This window comes from Colossoma macropomum, unplaced genomic scaffold (assembly GCF_904425465.1).
Source record: "Colossoma macropomum unplaced genomic scaffold, Colossoma_macropomum, whole genome shotgun sequence".
NCBI lineage: Eukaryota > Metazoa > Chordata > Actinopteri > Characiformes > Serrasalmidae > Colossoma > Colossoma macropomum.
Genome location: NW_023494784.1, coordinates 27,115,594 through 27,138,536, shown reverse-complemented (window position 1 = coordinate 27,138,536; position 22,943 = coordinate 27,115,594). Strand labels below are relative to the sequence as shown.

At 38.4% G+C, this 22,943-nt stretch overlaps 1 protein-coding gene across 1 annotated transcript in view; it reads right to left on the bottom strand.

Annotated features, from left to right (window-relative positions):
• LOC118805482 (calcium-binding mitochondrial carrier protein Aralar1-like) overlaps nucleotides 1–21,603 on the bottom strand; it is a 36,090-nt gene extending 14,487 nt beyond the window's left edge. Inside the window, exons 1-10 of the mRNA XM_036566292.1 lie at nucleotides 21,489–21,603; nucleotides 20,979–21,032; nucleotides 15,135–15,280; nucleotides 14,175–14,290; nucleotides 11,344–11,483; nucleotides 9,395–9,541; nucleotides 7,870–8,008; nucleotides 7,357–7,450; nucleotides 5,632–5,716; nucleotides 3,350–3,428 (exon numbers count right to left, since the gene is read on the bottom strand). Coding sequence (XP_036422185.1) covers nucleotides 3,350–3,428; nucleotides 5,632–5,716; nucleotides 7,357–7,450; nucleotides 7,870–8,008; nucleotides 9,395–9,541; nucleotides 11,344–11,483; nucleotides 14,175–14,290; nucleotides 15,135–15,280; nucleotides 20,979–21,032; nucleotides 21,489–21,500 — 1,012 coding nt within the window. The 5' untranslated portion in view covers nucleotides 21,501–21,603. The remainder of the gene's footprint in view (nucleotides 1–3,349; nucleotides 3,429–5,631; nucleotides 5,717–7,356; nucleotides 7,451–7,869; nucleotides 8,009–9,394; nucleotides 9,542–11,343; nucleotides 11,484–14,174; nucleotides 14,291–15,134; nucleotides 15,281–20,978; nucleotides 21,033–21,488) is intronic.
• Nucleotides 21,604–22,943: the final 1,340 nt, after the last annotated feature.

Here is a 22,943-nt window from a genome sequence, read left to right as displayed (position 1 = left end):
CTGAAAACAAGGCTAAGTTTGTCCCCTCTTTGCTGCAGTAACAGCCTATGCTCTTTTGGGAAGGATTCACAGTAGACGTTTGAACATTGCTATGATGATTTGATTGCCTTCAGCTTCTGTTGGGGAGATTTACACCCCTTTAATCGATGCCTGGCATTGGGTATGGTGACCTTAGGCTCATGTGCTGCTGCTCTGGAGCATCCCATTCTACTGTCCATGCTTTCCTACGGTGATTATACAAGCTCTGGATGTGCAATTGAATGGCTGTGTCAGCAATGGGTGCATCTTAAAGTATCTGAATTCTAAATTCACTAATTAGAAGGGGTGTATGGATACTTTTGGACATTCAGTATATACTGTCCCTACAACAAGGTACAACAATACAAACACACAGATACACAATGTATAAAATGCTTAGCTTTCACCCCCCTAAGCCTTACACAAACATAAATGAAATGAAAAGTACGTTCTGCTTGTAACAGCCTTTCAGCAACGGATTTAACTGCCATTGTTTTGGTGTTTTCTTTCTGCATGCTGTAGATACCTGAATACACTGTATGTGCTGAAAACAGTCATTAGGCTCAGACTCTGTGCTGTCTGCCTGTGAGAACTCCAATTCCCACAGACACTCTGTATGTGTGTGTTTATAAGAGTCTGTGAGCATGAGAAAGAGAATGTGTGAGAAAGATGTGTGCGTGTATATAAGCCATAGTGCAAATATGTAGTTTTATATTATACATACATTACTATGCAAAAGACTTAGGCACCTAAGCAAACTGTTTAAATCATTTATCTCGGTATTCAGAGTGTTTTTCCCAGTAAACACTACATAATATTGGAATAAATGCAAATAAACATTAATATAGTAAAAAGTAACAAGAATGTCTGTTTTTCAAAAAAGCAGTCAATATCTTTTGAGCTAGATTTAGTTCCAGATGCCCTCAGCCATTGCACAGATTTGTTTAAATCGGTCCTGTAAAATAAATAAATAAATAAATAAATAAATAAATAAAAACTCTAAAATGGTAACTTTAGGCAAAAACATCTTCTAATGTTTTTTGTAAAAATTAATGTAATAAGATTTCTTTCCAAGTAATTTTGTAGCACTTCTATTGGTCAATTAATCATAAATCAAAATACAATAAAAAAAACTGAAACTTTTTTTCTTTTTGACAATGGTGATATCCATAAACAGCACACCTGATTTTCTGATTTAATTTAAAGAACAACTGATTAACCAAACCAGGATTTAAATGGCAAATAATACTGGGCATCCTTAAGCAGAGGTAAATAGTTAAATGAACACAATAACATGCATAAGGTCAATACGTACTGTATTAATGTTATTTGGATTTATTCTAATATTATCTCATTTCCTTAAGTGCCTAAAACTTCTGAACAGTATTTTGCATTGTATATGACAGTTTGGTTATGTGATTGTGCATGTGTTTATGTGTGTGTGCACACAATATGCATATGCGTGAGAGTTTGGAGTAAAAAATGTGTAGGTGTGTGTGTGAGTGTGCGTGTGTGGTGTCTGCTCAGCAGCAGGTTGCTGTAAATGCTGCTCTCAGCCTCAAAAGCTTGTCATGTCTTGTCTCAACTTCAAAGCATGTGTAACGACTGCACCTCTCAAACATGCATAGAGAGTGTGAGAGGAAGAGACAGACAGATGGACAGAAGAACACCCTGAAAAAGAGAGACACAAAGAGAGGCTTTTTTGTACTAGGGTAGAAGTTAGCTTGGAAACTAAGGATGTGCTGATATGGAATTTTTGGGCAGATAATATTGCCAATATATTTGCAGATATTGATATTGATAATCCATCATTTAACTACACAACTATATGTGCAGTGAGTGTTAGAGAGGTTAAAATGCTAAGGAAGAATTATTGGAAATGTTTTTACTAAAACTTACATTATTTAGCAGACACACTTTTCTAAAGGCATTCACAACAGTAGACGAATGTAACACTGGACTTGTTGGGTCATTCTCTTTTTCACATAGTAGTGGCATGTTTAGCGTACATGTGTTGTTATCCATTATGCTATCCAGTTATGTGAGATTAAAAAGGGAATGCTGTCACATTTTAATATTTCCCTGCAGATTATCAAAAGATGTTATTAGCAAGTCATCTGGTGAAACTTGATTTTCTTCAACATTAGGGTTAGGGCTTGGTTTAAGATTAAAGTTTTGGGTGGAAGTTTTGTTGTCTTGGAGCTAGACATTCCACAGTAGCTCCAGATCAGAGTTTATGTCTCAGCACAATATTAATATATTACATGTATATTAATATTACGTGAAGTCAGGGTACAGCTGAGCTAATACCGAGTACTGGTATGATGCCAGTGCTATTTTGTTCTTCAATTCAAAATCTATATACCTCATGGTTTGGAACTGCTTGGGATCATTCTTCTATGTATAAGGTATTAAGAGCTGTTAACTACAAATTTCATTTTAAGTACAAAAAGAAAGATACAAATACATACAGCATATGAAACAAATGAAGTGTATGACAAAGTAGGCTACCAGATGCACCTTATAATGACTGTGACTACCAAATGTGCATTGATCACGCCTAGCCCATACCCAATTTGCTTAAAAAGGTCAGTATCAATGCCCTTTACTGGTCTGGTGCATCTCCAGTTAGGTCATGTAGCATAACATGTAGGCACTGATTACTTCTGATTACTTCTACATCATATCATTATGTCTTACAGCTAATTCAGCCATTTACCTGGTACACAGTACCAGTCTGCATATTTGCTATTAAAAACAGTGTATTACATGGCATATTGGTGCCAAATACTACATAGTTTTGAAGTGACATTTCAGTCATTAAGAGTTATGATCACTTATTCTAGCTAATGTTACTGTTTGACAGTTGCCTCTATGATTATGGTAACTTCATAAGGACTTGGCCTAAAGCATTAGCAGTGCAAGCACAAGCAGAGAGAGAGAGTGAGTGTGCAGACAGACAGTAAGACCCTTTCAAAAGCCTCAGTAGGAACAGTCAGAGACACAAGCAGGCGTGTGTAGCCCATTGTGTGCAAGTGTGTGTGTACACACGTGCATATGTGCATGAGTGTGTGTGTGTGTGCCATTATGTCAGTGGTCTCCTTGTATCAGTTCCTCCTTCGCAATTATTCCGAGATTCCTCCGCAATTCCGGAAGATTTGTGTCATTCCGGAACTCTGCCCTGCAAAGACAGCCTGGAGCCACAGATCAGCCCCTGACTCTCTCTCTCATTCTCTCACTCTACAGAACAATAACCAGTCCAGGGGCCTCCCTATGTCAGTGTGCCCGGCTCGAGTTACTCCTCAGCAGGCCAAGCATGGACGTCACTCACCTCCCGCGATGGAGCCCAAAGTGAAGCGGTACGCAGATTCAGCAGCCTGGAGCCAGACCGGTCGAATGTTGTCTGTGTGCTACAGAGAGAAAGAATAAAACACTGAAGAAGACTGGAGGGAGGGGATGCATGAATTGAGCTTTATAAAACTATCGTCAACCAGATACTCTGTAGACAGAAGAGTGCTATAAAGCATTTGACAGCGAAGGAAAGATGTGGAATGCGCTGTAGGCGCCTCGTATCTTATTCCTCTCTTTCACTCTTTATTCATGTGAGGATGGGGTTCTGTCTGAATATGGTTAGGGCAAAAACGCTGAAGTAATAAAAAATGCTTACAGTAATTCTTCAGATTCTTACCACTTATCACTCAAAATGTTTCTTTGTTAATTAAGTTATCTCTCTTTTTCTCACATTCTCTCTCTGTCTATCCTTTCTCTATTTCTCTGTCTCTCTTTCCCGTTTCTTTCTCTTTCTCTCTTCTTTCTCTGTCTCTCTCCTTTCTGTCATTTTTTTCTCTCCCTCTCGCTCCACATTGTCTTATTCTCTCTTGCCCGTCTCTCACAACCATTTTTCTTCTCTTTCTCTTTTTCTGTCTTCCTTTTCTATTCCTCTCTCCCCATCTGTTTCTCTCTTTCTCTATTGCATCATTCTGTCTCTCTCCTCTCTGATTCTCTCATCCTTCTCTGTTTCTCTCCCCGTTTTCCTTTTCTCTCTCCCTCCATTTTTCTTTCTCCTTTCCCTCTCTCTGTGTCTCTCTCCTTTCTGTCTCTCCTTTTTCTCCCTCTCTCTCCACAATGTCTTATTCTCTCTCTCTCCTGTCTCGCACCCCTTTTTCCTTCTCTTTGTCCTTTTCTCTTTCATTTCTCTTCGTCTCTATCTCTCACCATTTCTCTTCTCTCTCCCCCATCTGTTTCTCTCTTTCACTATTTCATCACTCTTTGTCTCTCTCCTCTCTGATTCTCTCATCCTTCTCTCCATTTCTCTCCCCATTTTCCTTTTCTCCCTGTCCCCCGTTTCTTTCTTCTTTCCCTCTCTCAGTCTCTCTGTGTCTCTCTCGCTCCACATTTCCCTGTTCTGTCTATCCCCCAAATCTTTCTACCGCTCTTTCTTCTGCTTTTCACTTTCTCTTTGTCTCACCCCATTGTCCTTCCTCTCTATCTATTTTCCTTTCCCTCCTGCTGCTTCTCTGTTCTCTCTCTGTATCTCTCCCCATTTTCCTTCTCTCTGTCTCTCTCAATCTAAACTGTTTCTTTCTTGCTCTCTTGCTTCTCTCTGTCTCTCTCATTCTCTCTCCCCAGTCTCTGCCCCCTCTCTCTCTCCTCCCTGAGGGTATATGTTAAAACCCCTTTTCACTATTTTTCATGGAACATGATTACTCCTGTGAGATTTTGTGTTCTGATAAGCATCTGCATGACTTATAAAAGTGTGTTTCGGTACTCTTGAGTGGTCTAGGTCTGTCTGTCTCTCTCTCTCTCTCTCTCTCTCTCCCCCTCTCTCACACACAGCTGTTTTTACTGTAGGGCAGAATGCTAATGAGGCTGCATTCTGATCAAAGGAACCAGTGAAATTACCCCAACTTCCACTCAAGGAGGCCTGAGAACACCACAACTGTGTGTGAGCGTGTGTGTGAATGTCTATGTGCGTGTGTGTGTGCGCATTTCCCAGACCTCCAGCTGTGAAGACACGGAGACTGACCACAGCCCTGTGTGTGTGGATTAGGCCTCCAGACACATCCTCAGGTAAACTCCCACTAACTTTCTAATGCTGACCATTTCTTTTGATGATCTCCCTCTCCACGTTTCTCTGATTATGTATTGTCTGTCTGGTTTGCTTTCTCCAAACTCTGCCTCTTTTCCACATCATGCAGAATGCAGCTCTTCACTGTTAGATGGAACAGACCTTGCCTCAGGATCTTCACACAATGAGGCTTCAGAAAGCCCCGCACTGATAAAAGCACCTATTAAAGACTCTCAGATGTGAGAGAGTGTCTGCGTATGTGTGTGATATATGCGTCCACGCAGAGTGAGGGTGACAAGCTTTTACTGCAGGAAATTGGGGATAATATGCTCTCCAATTAGTTTTACGTAATGCAGGACCACAAAGGAGAATAAGTCTCCCTGCTAATTCAGTTATGGAGAGAGCGTGCGTAATTTTCACTCTAATAAGAAGGTGGTTACGTTATTACAGAACGAAAAAGGCATAGAGATTAAAGCGTGCTCCCGATCTGCATCCAGAGTAAGAGGACAAAGAGGGAAAACTGTGGAAGCGTGAAAGAGACCTACCTGTTTCTGCACTTCAGCTAGGTGATACGGCAGAGCCCCTTCTTCCAGAGGGGCTATTCTCTCTATATCAGCCAGATTCAGTCTCCTACATACAACACAACAAAGCACAGAGAGAAAGAGAGGGAGAGAGAGAAAGAGAAGTAGAGATATCAGTAGATAGATACAATAGCAGACAGATACAGAACAAAGAGAAGAGTGAAAAAGAAAGAAAGAAAGAAAGAAAGAAAGAAACAAAGAGCAGTGCAGAGAAGGAGAGAGAAAGAAAGACAGCAGTAGAGAGAGACAGAAGGAAAGAGTGTGAGAGGTAGAGAGGTAGCAGTAAGATAAAGATAGAGGGAAACAAAGGTAGAGAGATAGCAGTAGAGAGATAAAGAGAGAGAAAGAAAGAAAAGTACAGAGAAACAGACAGCAGCAAGACAGAGAGAAAGAGAGAGAAAACAGCATTAGACAGAGGTAAGAAAGTAAGAAAGAAAGAAAGAAAGAAAGAAAGAGAGAAAGAAAAATAAAGAAAAGAAAAATAAAGAAAAGATAAGTAAAGGAAAGAAAAGAAATAGCAATACTGAGAAATAGAGTGGGAAAAAGTGATAGAATAAAATATAAAAAATAGAAGAACCAATAAAAAAGAAAGAAAGAGGAAGAGACGTAGCAATAGAAAAAGAGAGAGGAACAGCAGGAGAAAGAGGTAGACAGCAGTAGAAAGAAAGAAAGAAAGAAAGAAAGCAGTAGAGAGAAAGAGACAGCAGTAGAGAAAGAGACAGAGAGAGAGAGAGAAACAGTAGAGACAATGAGAGATACAGGGATAGAGAGAGAAAGGAAGAGAGAAACAGACAGAGAAACAGCAGAAAAGAGAGATACAGACAGCAGTAAAGACAGACAGACAAAAAGAATAACAGAGAGAGAATAACAGAGAGAGAGAGAGACCGAGAGACAGAAAGAGAGAGATCAGCAGGGTTAGAAGATGCCAAGAAAGTTTCACTTCAGTAAGTAAGAACACCAAACGTGCTGCATCCCTCCCAGCAGCATGAAGTCACATTTTCCATAAGCTTTTTTACAGCGCCGTAACACCAAGTTACTGCGTGCTTGCACACACAGACAGGTAAACAAAGCTGGACACGCGCCTGTAACACACACATATAAACACATACACACACAGAGCGAGACTCCATCAGAAAGCCAGAGAGACACACAGAGTGCTCTCCAGCACGCGCCGCAGGCATCGTTACGGCTCCCTCTTGCTCTGCTTTCCCCTATAAATCAACCAGTGGAGCCACTGTTGTTACAGAAAACAGGCAATAATGCTAAATTTACAAGCTATAAACAGGGCTATAATGTTTTAATGGCATTTACAGATTCAATCAACAGGGCCTGTTTTGGAGGAATGTGTTAGATAGGTTAGACCATGGGGTCACACTAAAACGCCAACGTTCATGCGAAGCTCCACAGCGATGACACAGGTCTGCAGCAGGAGACATGCACGGTGGGTAAAGATTCTCTGCGGTACAGCAGACATAAGAAACCAAATTCAACTAAACCACTTCATCTGTAGTGATTAGACCTAAAAGTAACAAAATAATTTGTAGAAATCAATGTTTTGGGTAGCAGCTGTGGGGTGACTTGTTAGGGGACAAATACATGTGCTTTAAGATAACTACGCTGTGGCTTTATGGCAGGTTAACAGTGGTTTGTTTGAATTTGTCCAGGGAACGAAGCTTAGCGTGTGTTTACCCCGAATGAGTGTGGAGGCCAGAGAGCTGGTACAGGATGTCTACTTCCATTGGGGTGATCTGACCAAACTTATTGGCAGCATTAACAAATTCCTCTGGGCAGATTGGCAGACAGTGATATACACAAGGTGGAAGAGAAATACATCAAATAGTCAGATGTGCCCACATAACTGTGTGACAAACTATTGTACAATTAAGTGTTGTTTTCCAACTGCAGTTTTTTCCTAAAGAAATAACTAAGTTGAATACTTTCCATTAAAAAATAACAAGAAATGAGTGACGTAGTGTTTTAACTAAGTACAGAACATTACACAATGATATGCAGGCAAAGCAGATTAGTTCTTTTGGGTCACTTTATGTAATCCTTTTAAGATAACATCATGTTCCTGTCTTGTGGCTGGCCTTACGACCAACATCCAAATTCTGACTAACAAACGAAAACAGGAAACAGCTACTTAAGACTCTAATCTGTAATCTGAACTTTCTGGAGAAGTGAGCTGACTGTGGTAGGTACCTTTGGTGACGAGCGTGTCCTTGCGTGTGCCGGCCATTGTGCTGTAAATCTTTCGAATGAGCTCCATATTGTTGAGAAGAGAGTTGAAGGCAGTGAAGTAAGAGAAGCTGACCAGGTGTGAGGTGCCTCCTCCCACGACCTACACACCAGGGAACAGATACTCAGGTTAGTAACAGTTATTAACTTTTGCCAGCTACATTTTTACAAAAAACCTCACGTTTCTGCCTCGATATTGTCTCTCTCCTTGTTTGAAAAGTGGTTATCAATAACAGGAAAAGAAGAATTAGAAAAAAATCTATCAGAGTTACTAAATGTTTCCAGGATACATGATAAACATTCACTGTATATACTATTTGGTCAGAACCAAGAAGATTAATCTGACTAGACAGCAAAGTCAGTAATCAGTAAGCTGATTTTCCAGACACAAATTAAATGTAGCTCTTGTTTAAACTAAGAAACTAATTTTTAGTTAATTTAAATAATTTGTTATTTAAAATCCTTTATACCCAATTATTATCCCATTGTTAGCCTTCGCCTATTCCCATTCACATTGGAAAAAATATATGTTGGTAAGTAACCTTCTTGATATATGTAATAAATACATCTAATCAATATATCTTATATTTCTAATTATGAGTGTGTTGTAAGAATATATCTCAAAGGTTATTCAACTTGTTTCTACATATTAACTTGTTTTAAGTAATTTTCATTTGGCAGATAATTTTGCTTGTTTCAATAACATCATCTGTCAATAGAATAAGACAATTTTCCAAATAAAACATGCCTAGAAACGTTATAATCTTATCATTATAATAAATCAAATTGATTTCACTGGCCCACTAGCCAAGATCATTTTTTGCAGTACACTCTCTAAATTCCTCCTATCATATAACACCAGGCAACAATGTGCATCTACATCTGTACAGTCTGCTACTCATGCAGTGCTGTTGGGCAGCTAAACATGCTCTGAGGAGAAAGCTAAACTGCTACACTAAGCTGGGAAATGCCCACCTTCAGCCACGGCTCCTTTATCTCCTAAAATCCTAAAAAAAAAATCGTCTAGAACTTTGTCTAGTGTCTGTGAAGGCCAGAGCACACGAAAGAAATAAACACCAACAAACCAAACACTGGTTAGTGCCATGATTGTCTCTCAAACTTTATCCATGCACACAGTTCTAAAATGTTCTCTCCCATGCACACAGTTCTAAAATGTTCTCTCCCATGCACACTGTTCTAAAATGTTCTCTCCCATGCACACTGTTCTAAAATGTTCTCTCCCATGCACACTGTTCTAAAATGTTCTCTCCCATGCACACTGTTCTAGAATGTTCTCTCCCATGCACACTGTTCTAGTATGTTCTCTCCCATGCATACTGTTCTAGAATGTTCTCCAGCTTCACACTGTTCCATTTCAGTTCTTTTTCTGGACAATCTAAAACAACATTAAAATGCTTATGTTTGTTCAAGAACTTTTGTTTGGTGTGTTTTAGCATTAAGGGTCTGAAGGCTGTGTCTGATGACTCACTGAGACGAGGTTCTCCTCCACGAACGGCGTGAGCACATGATGGCGGATGGTGACCATGATGTCACTGAAGTCTAAAGCTGAGATCAACCCACTCTTCCCCTTGTCTTTCTGAGAAAAGGCTTGCCGGGCATGCTCCAACTGCAGCTCCTACAAGGAGGCAAAGACGAAAACATGCTCAAGGCACCTTCAGAATTCTGCTAACAGACCACGCACTTTAACTTGCAACATGATACCATTATTAACAGTGGAGGGACTTAAACAAGAAATAAAGCATATCTATCCCTCGATAATCAATGGTCATTGCATGCCAACTCTTGTGGCTTGTCTCAGATCACGCCATGGATTTCTATGAGATAAAAATTCAAGTAAAAATTTGTACTTGATTTATGCAGTTATAGAACTTTCCAAAGATTTCAATTACTTTTTGCCTATGAACTTAAATTAATTTTTGCCTGATTACACAGTACATTACATCTTTAACACTGAGTTGTATTGCTTACAGACTGACTGAACTGAGCTTAAATATTAAAAGTTGTTTGTTGAAATTTTGCATGGTTGCATGAGTTAATGTGAAGTTCCTGCTTGATTTTTTTCATGAGAATCCATGACGTGACTACACAAATGGAATGGCATAGAATGACCCATAAGTTTGACTGTGACTGAGAGATGTTCCTTCTGACTTTTGCTAATCAATAAAACCTTAAAAAGAGTTGGATGAATCTTTTGCGCATCAATAAATCAAGTAGAATCCTGAACCTGCAACATGAAGTCATCATGAGTCAGTGTTTTTCTCAGTCATCTTAGGAACCACAGAATCTGCAGTTTGAAGACAACTGTGATGAGCTCTGTGTGTTGTGTGTGTGTGTGTTTCTATGTGTCCACATCATCTGTGTGTGTGTGTGTTTAATGAAAACCACATCAGGTGTAGTCTGATCCTGTGCTGTGTGCCCTGGAGAGGAGGCAGGTGTTTCCTGAGCATGGAGCCATGATTCAGCCGGACAGCCCTGCAATCAGACACATGAGCTGAGGCAGGGAAAGGGGGGAGAAGGGGGTCGGACCAGGAGTCAGCAGCGCTGTCAAAACTGATCAGATACTACCACAGCAGCGCCTGTGATCTCCATAACTCAACATGCCATCACACTGCAACTGCAGCCATCTCTCTCCCTCTCCACACAGCACATCTGATGGACAGCGGAAACGCCCGGACGTTAAATCAGAATTTTCAGACAAAGCAGACTCTCATTCTCAGCTTAACTTCTGGAATTCTCATGTCCTTCTGGGTGTGGAGAAGAGGCTTTAGTAGGGGTGGGTGATACGGCAAAAATATAACATCATGAAACATGACAAGCATGACGATATTTATTTTTCTGAGGTTTGATAAGCTGGAACTGAGAAAAGTGTACCAGTAGTGCCAGATTTAAAAAATGTTATAAAAAATTCTAAACACCATGATTCTCATTCCCTGTTTTACCTACTAAACTGCATAAATTCAATTCAAAAGCAGTAAGTATGCTCTCTTTGTAATGAAACATGCAGTTGGTCAGCACTTCTGACTGCTATTGATGATATCCACAATATGCTCGGAGAGCAGTACACATAATGTGACATAATTTACCAAGATAATGACTTATTTTGTCGTATTGCCACCCCTAACCTTTAGAGAGTCACCACAAACTGCTGTACCAATGCCTGAAACCCTGCTGGACAATGAGGAGCCAGCAACTTCTGCATTAGAGTAGAGGGACACTGTGTTCTGTCTCCACGTGCATGTGTACCTGTGTGTGAGCATTCCTAAAGTAACTGATATGTTTCTGGACAAGTTTCTTTTGTCTATACATTTCATGCATGGAGTTACTTCAGCCTCCACAAGATAGCAATGGCAAGGTGCAAACAAACTCCTGGGACCAAGTTAGTGGCAGCTTCAAATCCAGTTGTTCTGTGTTCCACACCTGCAGAAACTGGGTGAACTCTAAATAGCTGAGGCGCTTTTTGAGGTCCTGGCCAAAGTGCAGGTGGATGAATTCACAGTCCCAGTTGAAGGGGATGTGATGGTGCACTGTTGTCTGACTGAAGATATCCCGAACATTTTCTATGGAAACATGAAAACATAACCGGCTACTGTTAACAAATATCGCTATTATGGAAATAATGAAATGCTATTATGTTTAATTAATCATTATTAAACTTAACTTATAATGATAATAATAACTTATAATGATTAATGTAGTAAAAAAAGCATGTGCTATTATCTTCACAGGCAACTTCACTAAGAGCCTATCACACAGCCGCATTTAGTCAACTGTTTGAGAAAATACCTGAACAGTCTCTGCATATTTATGGGGCAGTGATTTGCTCTCTCTTTCTTTCTCAGACAAAACCAAAAACCAGATATATATTTGTCTTATCAATGTACACTAGCATTCAAAAGCTTTCAATCTCGTTTTAAAAGTTTGGGATCAATGTTTTCAATTAATTGAAAAATAATGCTGCACATAAATGCATGAAATGATCTTATTGATGCTACTCCTTACAACTTCACAGATTTCAACTAATTAGAAGGAATCTGTGAAAAAAAAGAAAAATCTGTAAATTATTCTAAAATGACGCCCAAAGCTGTAAAACACAGAGAATGTAGTAATAATAAAATTCACATCTAGAAGGAAAAGGCTGTAATTGAAATGTTGTGATCACACGGTGGTCAAGTAAATTATGAAGAAATGACTATAAATAAAGAATTACAGTGTATTATCTATAATTTAACATTTTTTGTGCGTCCTCATTTCAAATATTGAATAAAACATCTTGAAATACCTTCTGGTGGCTTATAGTATTTTAATCTGCAATGTACAAGTAAAGCTACACTACACAAGTTTTGGGGATTTGGAGACCTCTCTGGTGGAAATGTGTAATTGCATATAGAGTGTGGAAGAACATTTTACAATGTCCGTTGTGTTTCTGACCCCTTCCCCAAGTGGATGAACCTAATGATTGAGATCATGTTAAAAGAGTATTTATTGAGAACTTGGTGAAGGACATGTCTTCTAAAGATGTAAGTGAATTATCTTGTCATCATATCTTCATCAGTATAATGTTGATTTTGAGACCTAAACATCAAACTGAGGCTTCTTTTTGAGCCCGTGTGAAGATAACTAAATTTATAACTAAAACCTAAACATGTAAAGACATATAAGGCATATAACGTGGTCTGATAAACTCCTGCAAAGCCAACCCAACACCTCTGACTTTAAACTTACTATTTCAGGTTTTACAGGTTGATTCACAGTGCACTGACACCATATTGTAGCATGTTTTTTTACCTCCTGACTCAGTAATGCAACTCAACTCATTGAGTTGAGTTGCATTACTAGAGTAAAAAGCCCCAAGAGAAATACTGTTCCTTATGCCTTAAAACGGGACAACTAATTAACAGATCTGCATAATTAGTCAGGGCACAGCACAAAAACACAAAACATGTACCAATGAGCCAAAACATTATGACCATCTGCCTAATATGCTGTTGGACCTCCACGTATTGCCCAAACAGCTCCAACCCACCAAACAATGGACTCTACAAGAGCTCTGGAGGTGCCCTGTGGTATCTGGCACCAAGTCATTAGCAGCCGATCATTTGAGACCTGCACGTTACGAAGTGGAGCCACCATGGATCAGACATCTTGTGCTAGCATGCCCACAGATGCTCAATCAGAATGAGATTGTGGGAATTTGAAAGCCAGGGCAACACCATGATCCCTTCATCTTGTTCCCAAAACCATTCTCAAACAATATGCGCAGGGTGGCATTATCCTTCTGGAACAGGCCACTTCCATCTTGGAATACCATTGCTGTGAAGGGGTGTACCTGGTCTGCAATGTTTAGCTAGGTGCCACATGTCAAACTGACATCCACATGAAAGTCCGGACTAGCAGACTGTTTCCTAGCAGAACATTGTGCAGGGCATCATGCTCTCTCTATCACCTTGTCTTTTTCCTACAGCGCATCTTTGTGCCATCACTTCCCCAAGTGAATGACGTACACATGCCTAGCCATCCAGGTGATGTAAAAAAAAAAAAAAATGGGACTCATTGTTGACTCAGTTCCGATGCTTATGTCCCCATTGGAGGCACTTTCAAAGGTGGACAGGGGTCAGCAAGGGCACTCTGACCACTCTTTGGCTATGCAGCCCTATTTTCAGCAGGACGCGGTGCACTATGTGTTGTGACACATTACTCACATTGCAATAACTAAAAATTTCTGTGACTTTTACCACAGTAGCCATTCTGTTGGTTCAGGCCAGACAAGATCACTTTCATTGCCCTCATGCATCAATGAACACTGGGCACCAACACCCTGTCACTGGTTCGTGGTTTGTCTCTCCTCAGACCAAGGTCATTAGGTACTCACCACTGCTAACTGGGAGCAACCTTAAAGCTGCGCTGTTTCAGAGAGGCTCCGACGCGGCTGTCTGGCTATAATATTTTTTCAGACATGCCCATTTCTCCCGCATCCAACACACTGACTACAAAAAAACGGTGTGCTCACTTACCGTATAATATATCTCAGACCTTAACATGTGCCATTGTTATGCGATAATTAACATTATTTGCTTATAATGTTTTGGTTTATCTGTGTGAGGTAACAGCACTCATGATCTCTACAAGGCTCTCATCACAGGCTGTTAATAGAATACAAGGGTCTATACATCTTTTACTCTATCAATTTCAGTGCCAAAGTCCACTTTGGCTAATACGTTTCTGTTCTAACTGTTTCTGTTCATACGTACCAAAAGATATGTCCCCGGTCCCGGTCTTGTCAAATAACTGAAAGGCAACTATGAAGAGGGCATCCGGTAAACAAAGCACTGATTCAAAGGCCAGAAACTCCTGGAAAGAGATCAGTCTGTTTGGACAAGACAGAAAGAGCACTATCTGAAAAAGACAGACAGATCCTTTAACTCTTCATACATAGAAAACAGAAATTTAGTTATGGATTCTACATTATGTACTACAATACACTACAATTTAATAAAACAGGCATTACTTATCCGTATGACTTTGATGTAGTGGCACTTGCCCAGTAAATGTATTAGCAGAGATGGATACTTCAGGTATTTTTAATAGTTTCAGAATAGGCTACCATTTTTGCTAATGTGGCCATTAACATGTAAGGATAATGACCAAGCTCCAACTCCCATTAAAGAGAGTGTTTATGGCTGGTTGATACCAACATTCAGACAGACCTGACAGTGATGACTATGATGTAATGCACTGCCTCAGTGAGAAGATTATAGTTTCTTTCACAGAGAATTTACAACCACAGAATAGCAGAGGCAATTACTGATACCAATAAGCTTTTAAACAGTCATAAAGCAGTGAACCCTGGCAAGTGAGATGGAACTTCATGTGAGCTGAAAGTTTAGGAAAAAAAATATAAAGCCAAAACCAAATGGTTCATTACAAAATTTCCTAAGAAAACATTTGTTAATTTCATATAGCTACTAAAATTACTCCCTGCGCATACAATTATTAATCTATAAATTAAATCTAGTATTCAATAACTCTTCAACGGTTGAGAAGGCTTCAACAAAGTTACTGCACATTAGTATCTGAAATTTTTGGATTAAGTCTTGACTATGGTCTAAGTTAATAAAATTAGTTAAAATGATTAATTTCTCTATCAAAGTAACTGCCATTTATTAGAATTGTTTTTTAATTTTTTCATATTTGCTAAGATGAGAACTCACCCATCCTTAGTGGTGTCTGCGACTCCAGCAAGGAGTTGTACAGTTAGGGGATTGTGATTGGGTTGAGCGTGGAGTCCCAGAAAATTCTGCAGAAAATCTCGAGGAGTCATGTAATACTCTCCATCCTTATCCACCACACTTGCATGCTGCAGAACAAAACACATTAAAACACTTTAAAGAGTCAATCAGCTAAAGTTCAGAATGACCACTGCTTCCCTTTATGGCATTTAGGAGTTGACGAATTACAGGCCACTAAGATACTAGTGTGAACAAATTTCCAAATAGGTTTATGGTTGGTTAAACTTTTTCAAATACTTTTCCTTAACAGCAGTTCATTTTTCAAGTTAGTGACCCAGCTGACCCAAGCTATGGGTACACTCAGTATATACTTCAGAGCAGCCTGTTACAATAGGGCTGAATATCGTTCAATTCTTCTGATACCAATACGCATACGTTGGATTCAATAACGATTCCTAAACAGTAAAAATAACAATAATAACGATAAAAGTACAATGTATATTAGTTAAAAAGCATATACTGCTATAAAATAAATATTACATTTAAAAGTAAACATCATTACATATTAAATAATATGAACATACCTCCATATGTGTCTATACCTACTGTATCTTCCAAATCCAGGACTATTGGTTTCAACGCTTTTTCAGTACCTAATTTGTAAAATTTTGACTACACATACAGATTATATATATATATATATATGTTGTTTACTTTTAATGTTTGATTTAAAGCAGTGTATGACTTAACTAATATTTGCTGACATTGTTTACTGAAAACAACATCAAACCCAGCAGTCTTGGATTCTGAAGACTGCAGTAGGGATATTAAGAGACACTGCTTTTTGTATTTTTAATTTTTTAATGTTCAAATAGGCAAAATAACACAGAACATACAGAAAGTGGGTGCGGCTTAAACCAGAAATAAGTGCTAGGTGCTAGAACTGAGGGACCGTGACAGATTGCACACTAATCACAAGAGCACCGGGCAGAATTTAAGAAGCACTGACATTAATAACATGCTCATGGCGTGTAATTTAGACAGCCATTCACCAGTCTAGATTTTGAAACAACCATGCTTATTGGCTCACTGACAAGACTGACTACTTAGGCACTGAAATTTGGTACTGAATGACACAGAATTTTTTGATAGTATTGAAGAGATTCTGTCTGTATTTAGATCCAGCCAGAATAATTAATAAAAGCAATAAAGCATAAAAGCATTAAAAAACACTCACACTGAACTGTTTCTTCGTTAATTTTCACCAAAAGTTTAGTTTAGTTTTCACACACACCCAAAGTAAAAAACCTGCAAAGATATGAGCATATTTCCTCTCCTGAAATAACCTGGTGCCACTGACAGCAGTGGGAAATTAAATGATCTACAGACAAACATTTGTTTACTTTTTCTATAAAAGCTTCAGTGAAATATGGTGTAAAATCACCAGCAATCTGTCCTTTGTATCACTGTTCTCACAGCTATTATATGACCACTTTATTCCTCATTGCAACTGTAATTGCTGTAAGCTGTTGCTGCTTTTCAGCTGTGTTTCTCTTTCTCTGTGAGAACATCAATGTAATTGATTTATGTTTCTCTCTCTAAATCCAGTATATACTTTGTTTGAAGTACATCAATAATTTCACACTTATCATAGATTTTATTGATGGCTGACAAGTTCAAAGTGCACAATCAAAAACTTTCAGTTCCGTTCTCTCCTACTATTCAACTGAAAGCTTGCATTCAGCTACAAATGTTTTATCTTCAATTCATCTTTCTGCTCAAGTTTAATAAAATTTTGCCTGTCTGTGCTGCAAAGAAAAAAGGAGAAAGGAGACCTTGCTTCTTATTATCTGCCAGCAATTGTGTATGGACCAGTGATTAACACCTAAAGATACTGATGAAGAAACATACCAATGAATTGTTAATAACATCTGAAAGGATTAGAAAAGGGGAAAAGCCAGTGACTTCTGCTGTAACATTACACAGTACCTCTGAAATGGTACTTTAACAAGGAGAAAAAATTGGACAAATGATGTAAAGAAACATTGAGCTTTTTCTTGCGATCTCAAGATCAATAAATTAATATATTACACTTATCCATAATGTGACATTCTCTTTCAGCACCCAATTATAGCAGCACCCAATCTCTGGGCAAAAGTGTGTGTGTGCAAAGGTGTCAGAGAGCTGAGCTTCAGTTCAAAGTAGTCAATTTGTGAAGCTGAATGTCAAATACTTCATTAACAGTGTCATTACAGCAACGCCTTTTGAAAATGTCTGTCTCGCCTTGAAATTTTGTGGTTGTATCGTGCTTACATTTAAGAGCAAGTCTGAATTTTTTATTTATAGTTTTTTGTCAAATTTACATAAAATTTGCACATAAATTTATTTGGATAAATTGATACATAAACCAACTACAAGTACAGTTCTGTGCAAAAGTCTAAAGGTGTCTAACATTTAACCCACTGATCTGAGCAGTAAACAATTATTTACACTAGAATATTACAATAATAAAACCTTGTATCCAATTTTGTTATTTTTTAGCTTTTTTCTTAATTTGACAACCCCAGTTTCCATTTGAATTGTGTTAAGGTTTCATGATGAATGGATCAATAGAAATATTCCTAAATTATTTGTGAAAAAAATATTGTTACATTAATTTCATTACACATTAAGAATGTTTTTTTTTCTTTCTCCTGTAAAGATACCATTTTGGAGATATAAGGTTTTGTTCTGACAGTGACTAAATAAACTAATAAAGAAAACAGTGTGATTTTAACTTAACCCAACACCCAGTTTAGCTAATCAGTCCCACATTAAAATAAATTAGGTGTGCTGCTGATGGAATTTAAAGGGTCCATTCTCCTCACTTTCTTGAAATTAAAGAGTGTAATGCTGTATGTAAACACTGTTAAAGCATCAAAACATACTGTTCACTCCTGTCCATACAGTCCACCTATGGAAACTAAAGTGCAAAAACAGCCCATTTTGAAATCAGTGTGACTGTGATGTCATGGAAACCAACACATTCACATATGTGTGCCTATTAAGCTTATAGTAGTTTAGATCCACCTACTGGACACTGAATTTATAGAGTGTTTCAGCCCAGACCAGTCCAATTAGGACTCTATGAATGAGGCACAATACGGAGCAGCCAATCAGAAGAAACCTCATATACGTATTATCAGACTATTATCAGATTATCAGGCACAGTAATAAAAGCAGCCTGTTGAAGTCTATAGGCCAAAAAAAAAAACACTGATAAATGGTCATGTAGGGAAGAATTAGGACTTTTTTTTTGTAAATCCAACAAACGTGGACCTCAAAACATAGAATGCAAGACAAATGTAGGATATGGACACTTTAACCAATCCATTATAGGCTGGAGTGCAGAAATCAAATGTGTATCTTTCTAACTATATTATATATTATTTAAGTACCAATAACTTAACAGAAAAATGTTCTGTTTTCTGTATTTATATTTACTTGCATTCAAGGTTACAGGGTGTGTATATATATTTTATATACATATTATATAAACATATATAAACATTACTGCTCACTTTTTTAGCTACTGCACACGTAGTTCAGAACTTGATTGTAACTGTACTTAACTCTTATTGCACATCTTTTATACCACCCCAGATTATCTGTGTACTCTCTATTTTATATATATGTACAGAATATATTTTTCTATATTTATTTTATTGAATTTAATATTACGTTGACACCTGCACCAAGAAAAATTCCTTGCACATCTGGTACTTGGCGAATAAAGATTCTGATTCTGCTTTTACTCGGAAAAAACAACCTTACAGCTGAGATGAATAGTTTTAAACAATTTTATTGGCTGCTTTTTTGCACGGTCCTGTATTTTATTACTGTGCTGTCTTAACGCTGACAGAAATCAGTACAGACTGTGGTACCAGTACAGTTAATCAAATAAAATCCCCAAACCATCAACTAAAAGGCTGCTAGGAGAGGATCACAAACTTCAGCTTGTACTGATCATGACAGTGCCTCTTTGATATCTGTCTAAAATATACACACACACACACTCTCTGTCTATCACTCTCCCTCGAACACACAAACACACACACACACACACACAGACACACCATTCCACACTCTACAGCTAATGCTTGTGGGGGAAAGCATTAATTCCAATCAATTTATTAACAGCTTCACCATATAATTGAGCACAAGTTCAGCCGTGGTAAGCCTAAAGTACTTCATCATCAAATCAAGCACGTAGTTAGCACTGAGTGAAATAGTACTCTTGCTTTCAGTGGCTCCTTTACACATTATAGCAGACTTCATTTCTGAGAGCTACTTAATTATTTCATGTGACGAGGGTGGTATTAAAATCATAGTTCTGTCAATTACAGATTTGATCGCTGTCGAGCAAGGTTAACTGTGCAGTGATGTGTGGTAAGAGAGAGAGAGAACGGCTTTTAAAATGTTGCTAGGTTAAATTGTGAACCACTCTCTTTGAGAGTTGTCAAAGTGCTTTCAATAACTAGCTGACAGTGCAAGGTAACATCAGTTACCGCTGAGCCTTCACAGACACTGAAGACAAATAAGGGACTTATAGCCAGGCCAGCCATAGAGTGCTCATGATCCAAAATACAGCAAAAGTGGCCTGCGTTGCAATTTGCATATTTGTTGATCAATTGCCTTGTTCAGACAACAGGAGACCGAAGTAAATGTCAGAGGTCAGGAGGGGTGGAGAAAGGGCAGATACCAGGGAGAAGGGGAGCGACAGAATTAGTCCAAGCATGCGTGTGACCTTTCCTCTCGTGCTCTGGACCTCAGCCAGCTCTGACACACAACCTCCTCTAAGACCACTTTACACACACAGAGCAACAGTTCAGCGTGCAATGCTGAGAGATCAACTCAGTTTTTCTTGTTTTTTTAAACTTGCTAGTTAATGTTGTACCTATTTGAGACGTATCCCATGACTATACACAGTAAAACTAGCCAATTATTTTTAAATAATAAAGCTGGAAGACCAAGGAAAATCAAGGATTAACATGGACTTAACATTGCTAGCAGACATCTTGCAGCACTGCAGGGGCGGGCGATATAGCAAAAAATACAATTTCACCATAAAACCATATGTATCACTATCTTTACTTTTTCTGAGGTTGGATAATTTTGTACAGACTGCATGTACCAACAGTGCCACATTTTAAAAATACTATCAAACATTATGAATACAATAATTTTTATTTAACATTTCACAGTGATGCACTAAATCACATTAATATATTCCCAGGACCCACCAAATGGTCCAAACTTTAATTTCACACTTCTTTGACCTAAGAATAACTCCATGAACTGTAAGTCCATGCAGTTATTGAATAATAACCCTTATGATGTAACAAGCCTGGGATTTTAAGGGGTTAAACAGGACCAGTTATGCTCTCTTTGTAATGAAACATGTAGTTGGTTAATGTTTATTAAGCACTGATGATATCCATGATATGTTCAGGCAACCATGCTGTGATGTACTGGGACACAATTCTTCATGATATGACGAAACATTGTCATATTGCCCACCAGTACAGCAGTTTGTTGGTCAGTAATGTCACTACTGCTCATTCACTACTTAGGTTAATGAGCTATGTGCAGTTATCATGAAGACTTTAGACAACCCAGTCTTGGCTGACAGAGATATACTTATGCTTAAAAGGGGTTATAGTGAAGGAATAAACAAACAACATTCCCTCAGAAACAGAATGACGAGCCTTAAATAATAATAATAATAATAATAATAATAATAATAATAATAATAATGACAATATTTCATTTGAGGAGGACTCCTACCTTCAAGAATATTTCCTTCAGCTCATTGGGGTCGGCTCGTTTAGTGGACTGCACCTGCAAACACAAGCAGTTTTAAGCATTTCCTACCTACCATGGTCTGCAATAGGTTAACTGGTGCTATAGCTCTGAATTTAATAACTTAGCAGTTGTGCATCAGCACTCTTAGCATCATTAACTTCAGTGCTGCAGGATAAGTACTGAGTGTCAGCTTAAAAACATATTCTGACGTTGAAGTTCAGCCTCTGAAGAGTCTAAACGTTAACATGAACATAATAAAAAGACTGAAACGATAACAGGTCCAGAGCTGTAGGCTCCAAAACACAGATATTTCCTGTCTCTCTCTCTCTCTCTCTTTCTGTCTAGGGCTGTCGGAAACAGGCTTGATCGTATAGATGCTGCTGACAGCACACGAGTCCCGCCACCATTACTAGTTAAAGCGTTTCTAAAGTCCCTAAATAAGAAATACACGCTCCTGGTTATTTCTGAAAAGCACAATATTGACAGAGTCACCTTGACCGCCATGCTTGGAGTGACGTCACGTCGACAAGCACAAGCGCTCAGCTCGCCGGGAGTCGGAGACTGACGACAACTACTACTACAGCGAGTACTGCTGTTCCTGCCATTACTACACCTCCTCTTTTCTTTGTAGGCGGTCGTGTGCGTGTTTTACAGCGGTTCAGGCAAGGAAACAACACAGCTGAGTGCTTAGGGGCTCTGTCACTGCAGTGCTAACGAGAGAAATCGCAGTGAGCTGACTAATGAGATGAATAGAGTACCTGTGAAGTATTACCTGCTGCACTGTGTCCAAAGGTTTAGAGAAACTAACCGAATCAGAGTTGTCCACGGTGGTGGTGAAAGGAACCAGACGTCCAAAGCCTTAAATGCCTCTAAAAACTCCCGCAGGGGAAGACATTACAGTTGGGAAAATCGGTGGAATTTCCCTGTAGTAGAGACTTTACCTGAGTTCCACGCTGAATTCCATGCTGGTCTAAGGTGGTTTATGCTGGTGCTGGTTTAAGCTGGGCACCCAGCATAGTCACACTGGTTGACAAACATACCAGCATGCAAAACAGCATAATGGTTTTGTTGGTGACCAGCTCTACTGGTCCTGGCTGTTTTTTCTAGCAGAACCTACTGTTCTGGGAAGGCTTTACACTAGATGTTGGAACATTGCTGTGAGGATTTGATTGCATTCAGCCATAAGACAATTAGTAGCGTAGTGAGGTACTGATTTTTGATGATTTCTTCTGGGTCATAAAGAGCTATCCCAAGTTTTGCTGCTTCACAGCTGGGGGTGGGGGTCACAGCGGCGAACAGCTCCGTCATATTATATTGTACAAAAAAGTTAATTATTTCTTTAATATCTATATAAATAAACTTAATTTATGTTTTAATAGCATAATGTTGATGTTTAAGCATCCAATAAGGAAAAGGTAATTAAATTTTATTGAACAATGACAATAAAGCTATTATATTCTAATGTCTACATAAATAATCCATATATTTTAAATAATAGGTAGAATAAAACAAATACAAATTAAGTATAATGTGGAAATATACAATTTATACATTTGAAGTGACATGCTTTATTTCTACTTTTTTAAGTTTTTTGGAAGCAAAGTCATTATATTTTTATTATGTGTCTTTTCTGCCGGTGTCATGATTGATACAAACAGCATTAAAAATGAAAGACGAAGAGGAAGAAGAAAGAGAAGAAAAAATACTATGTTCTCATGAGGCCCTTTGTTGCATTGAGAATTTGTCAGCTGATGAGTTCAATCCATTTTCAAACTGTCAGGTTATTAAATCTAAATTTTATAGGGTTGTTGAGGTCAGCTAACACACTACATGCCTTTCATTTTTGTTTTTGGATCAAGAAACATTAAACAGCAGGTATTTTCTTCACTACAGTGTTCAGCTAATTCAGATATGAATTTTAATTTGGTGAAATTTTAGTGGAGATTA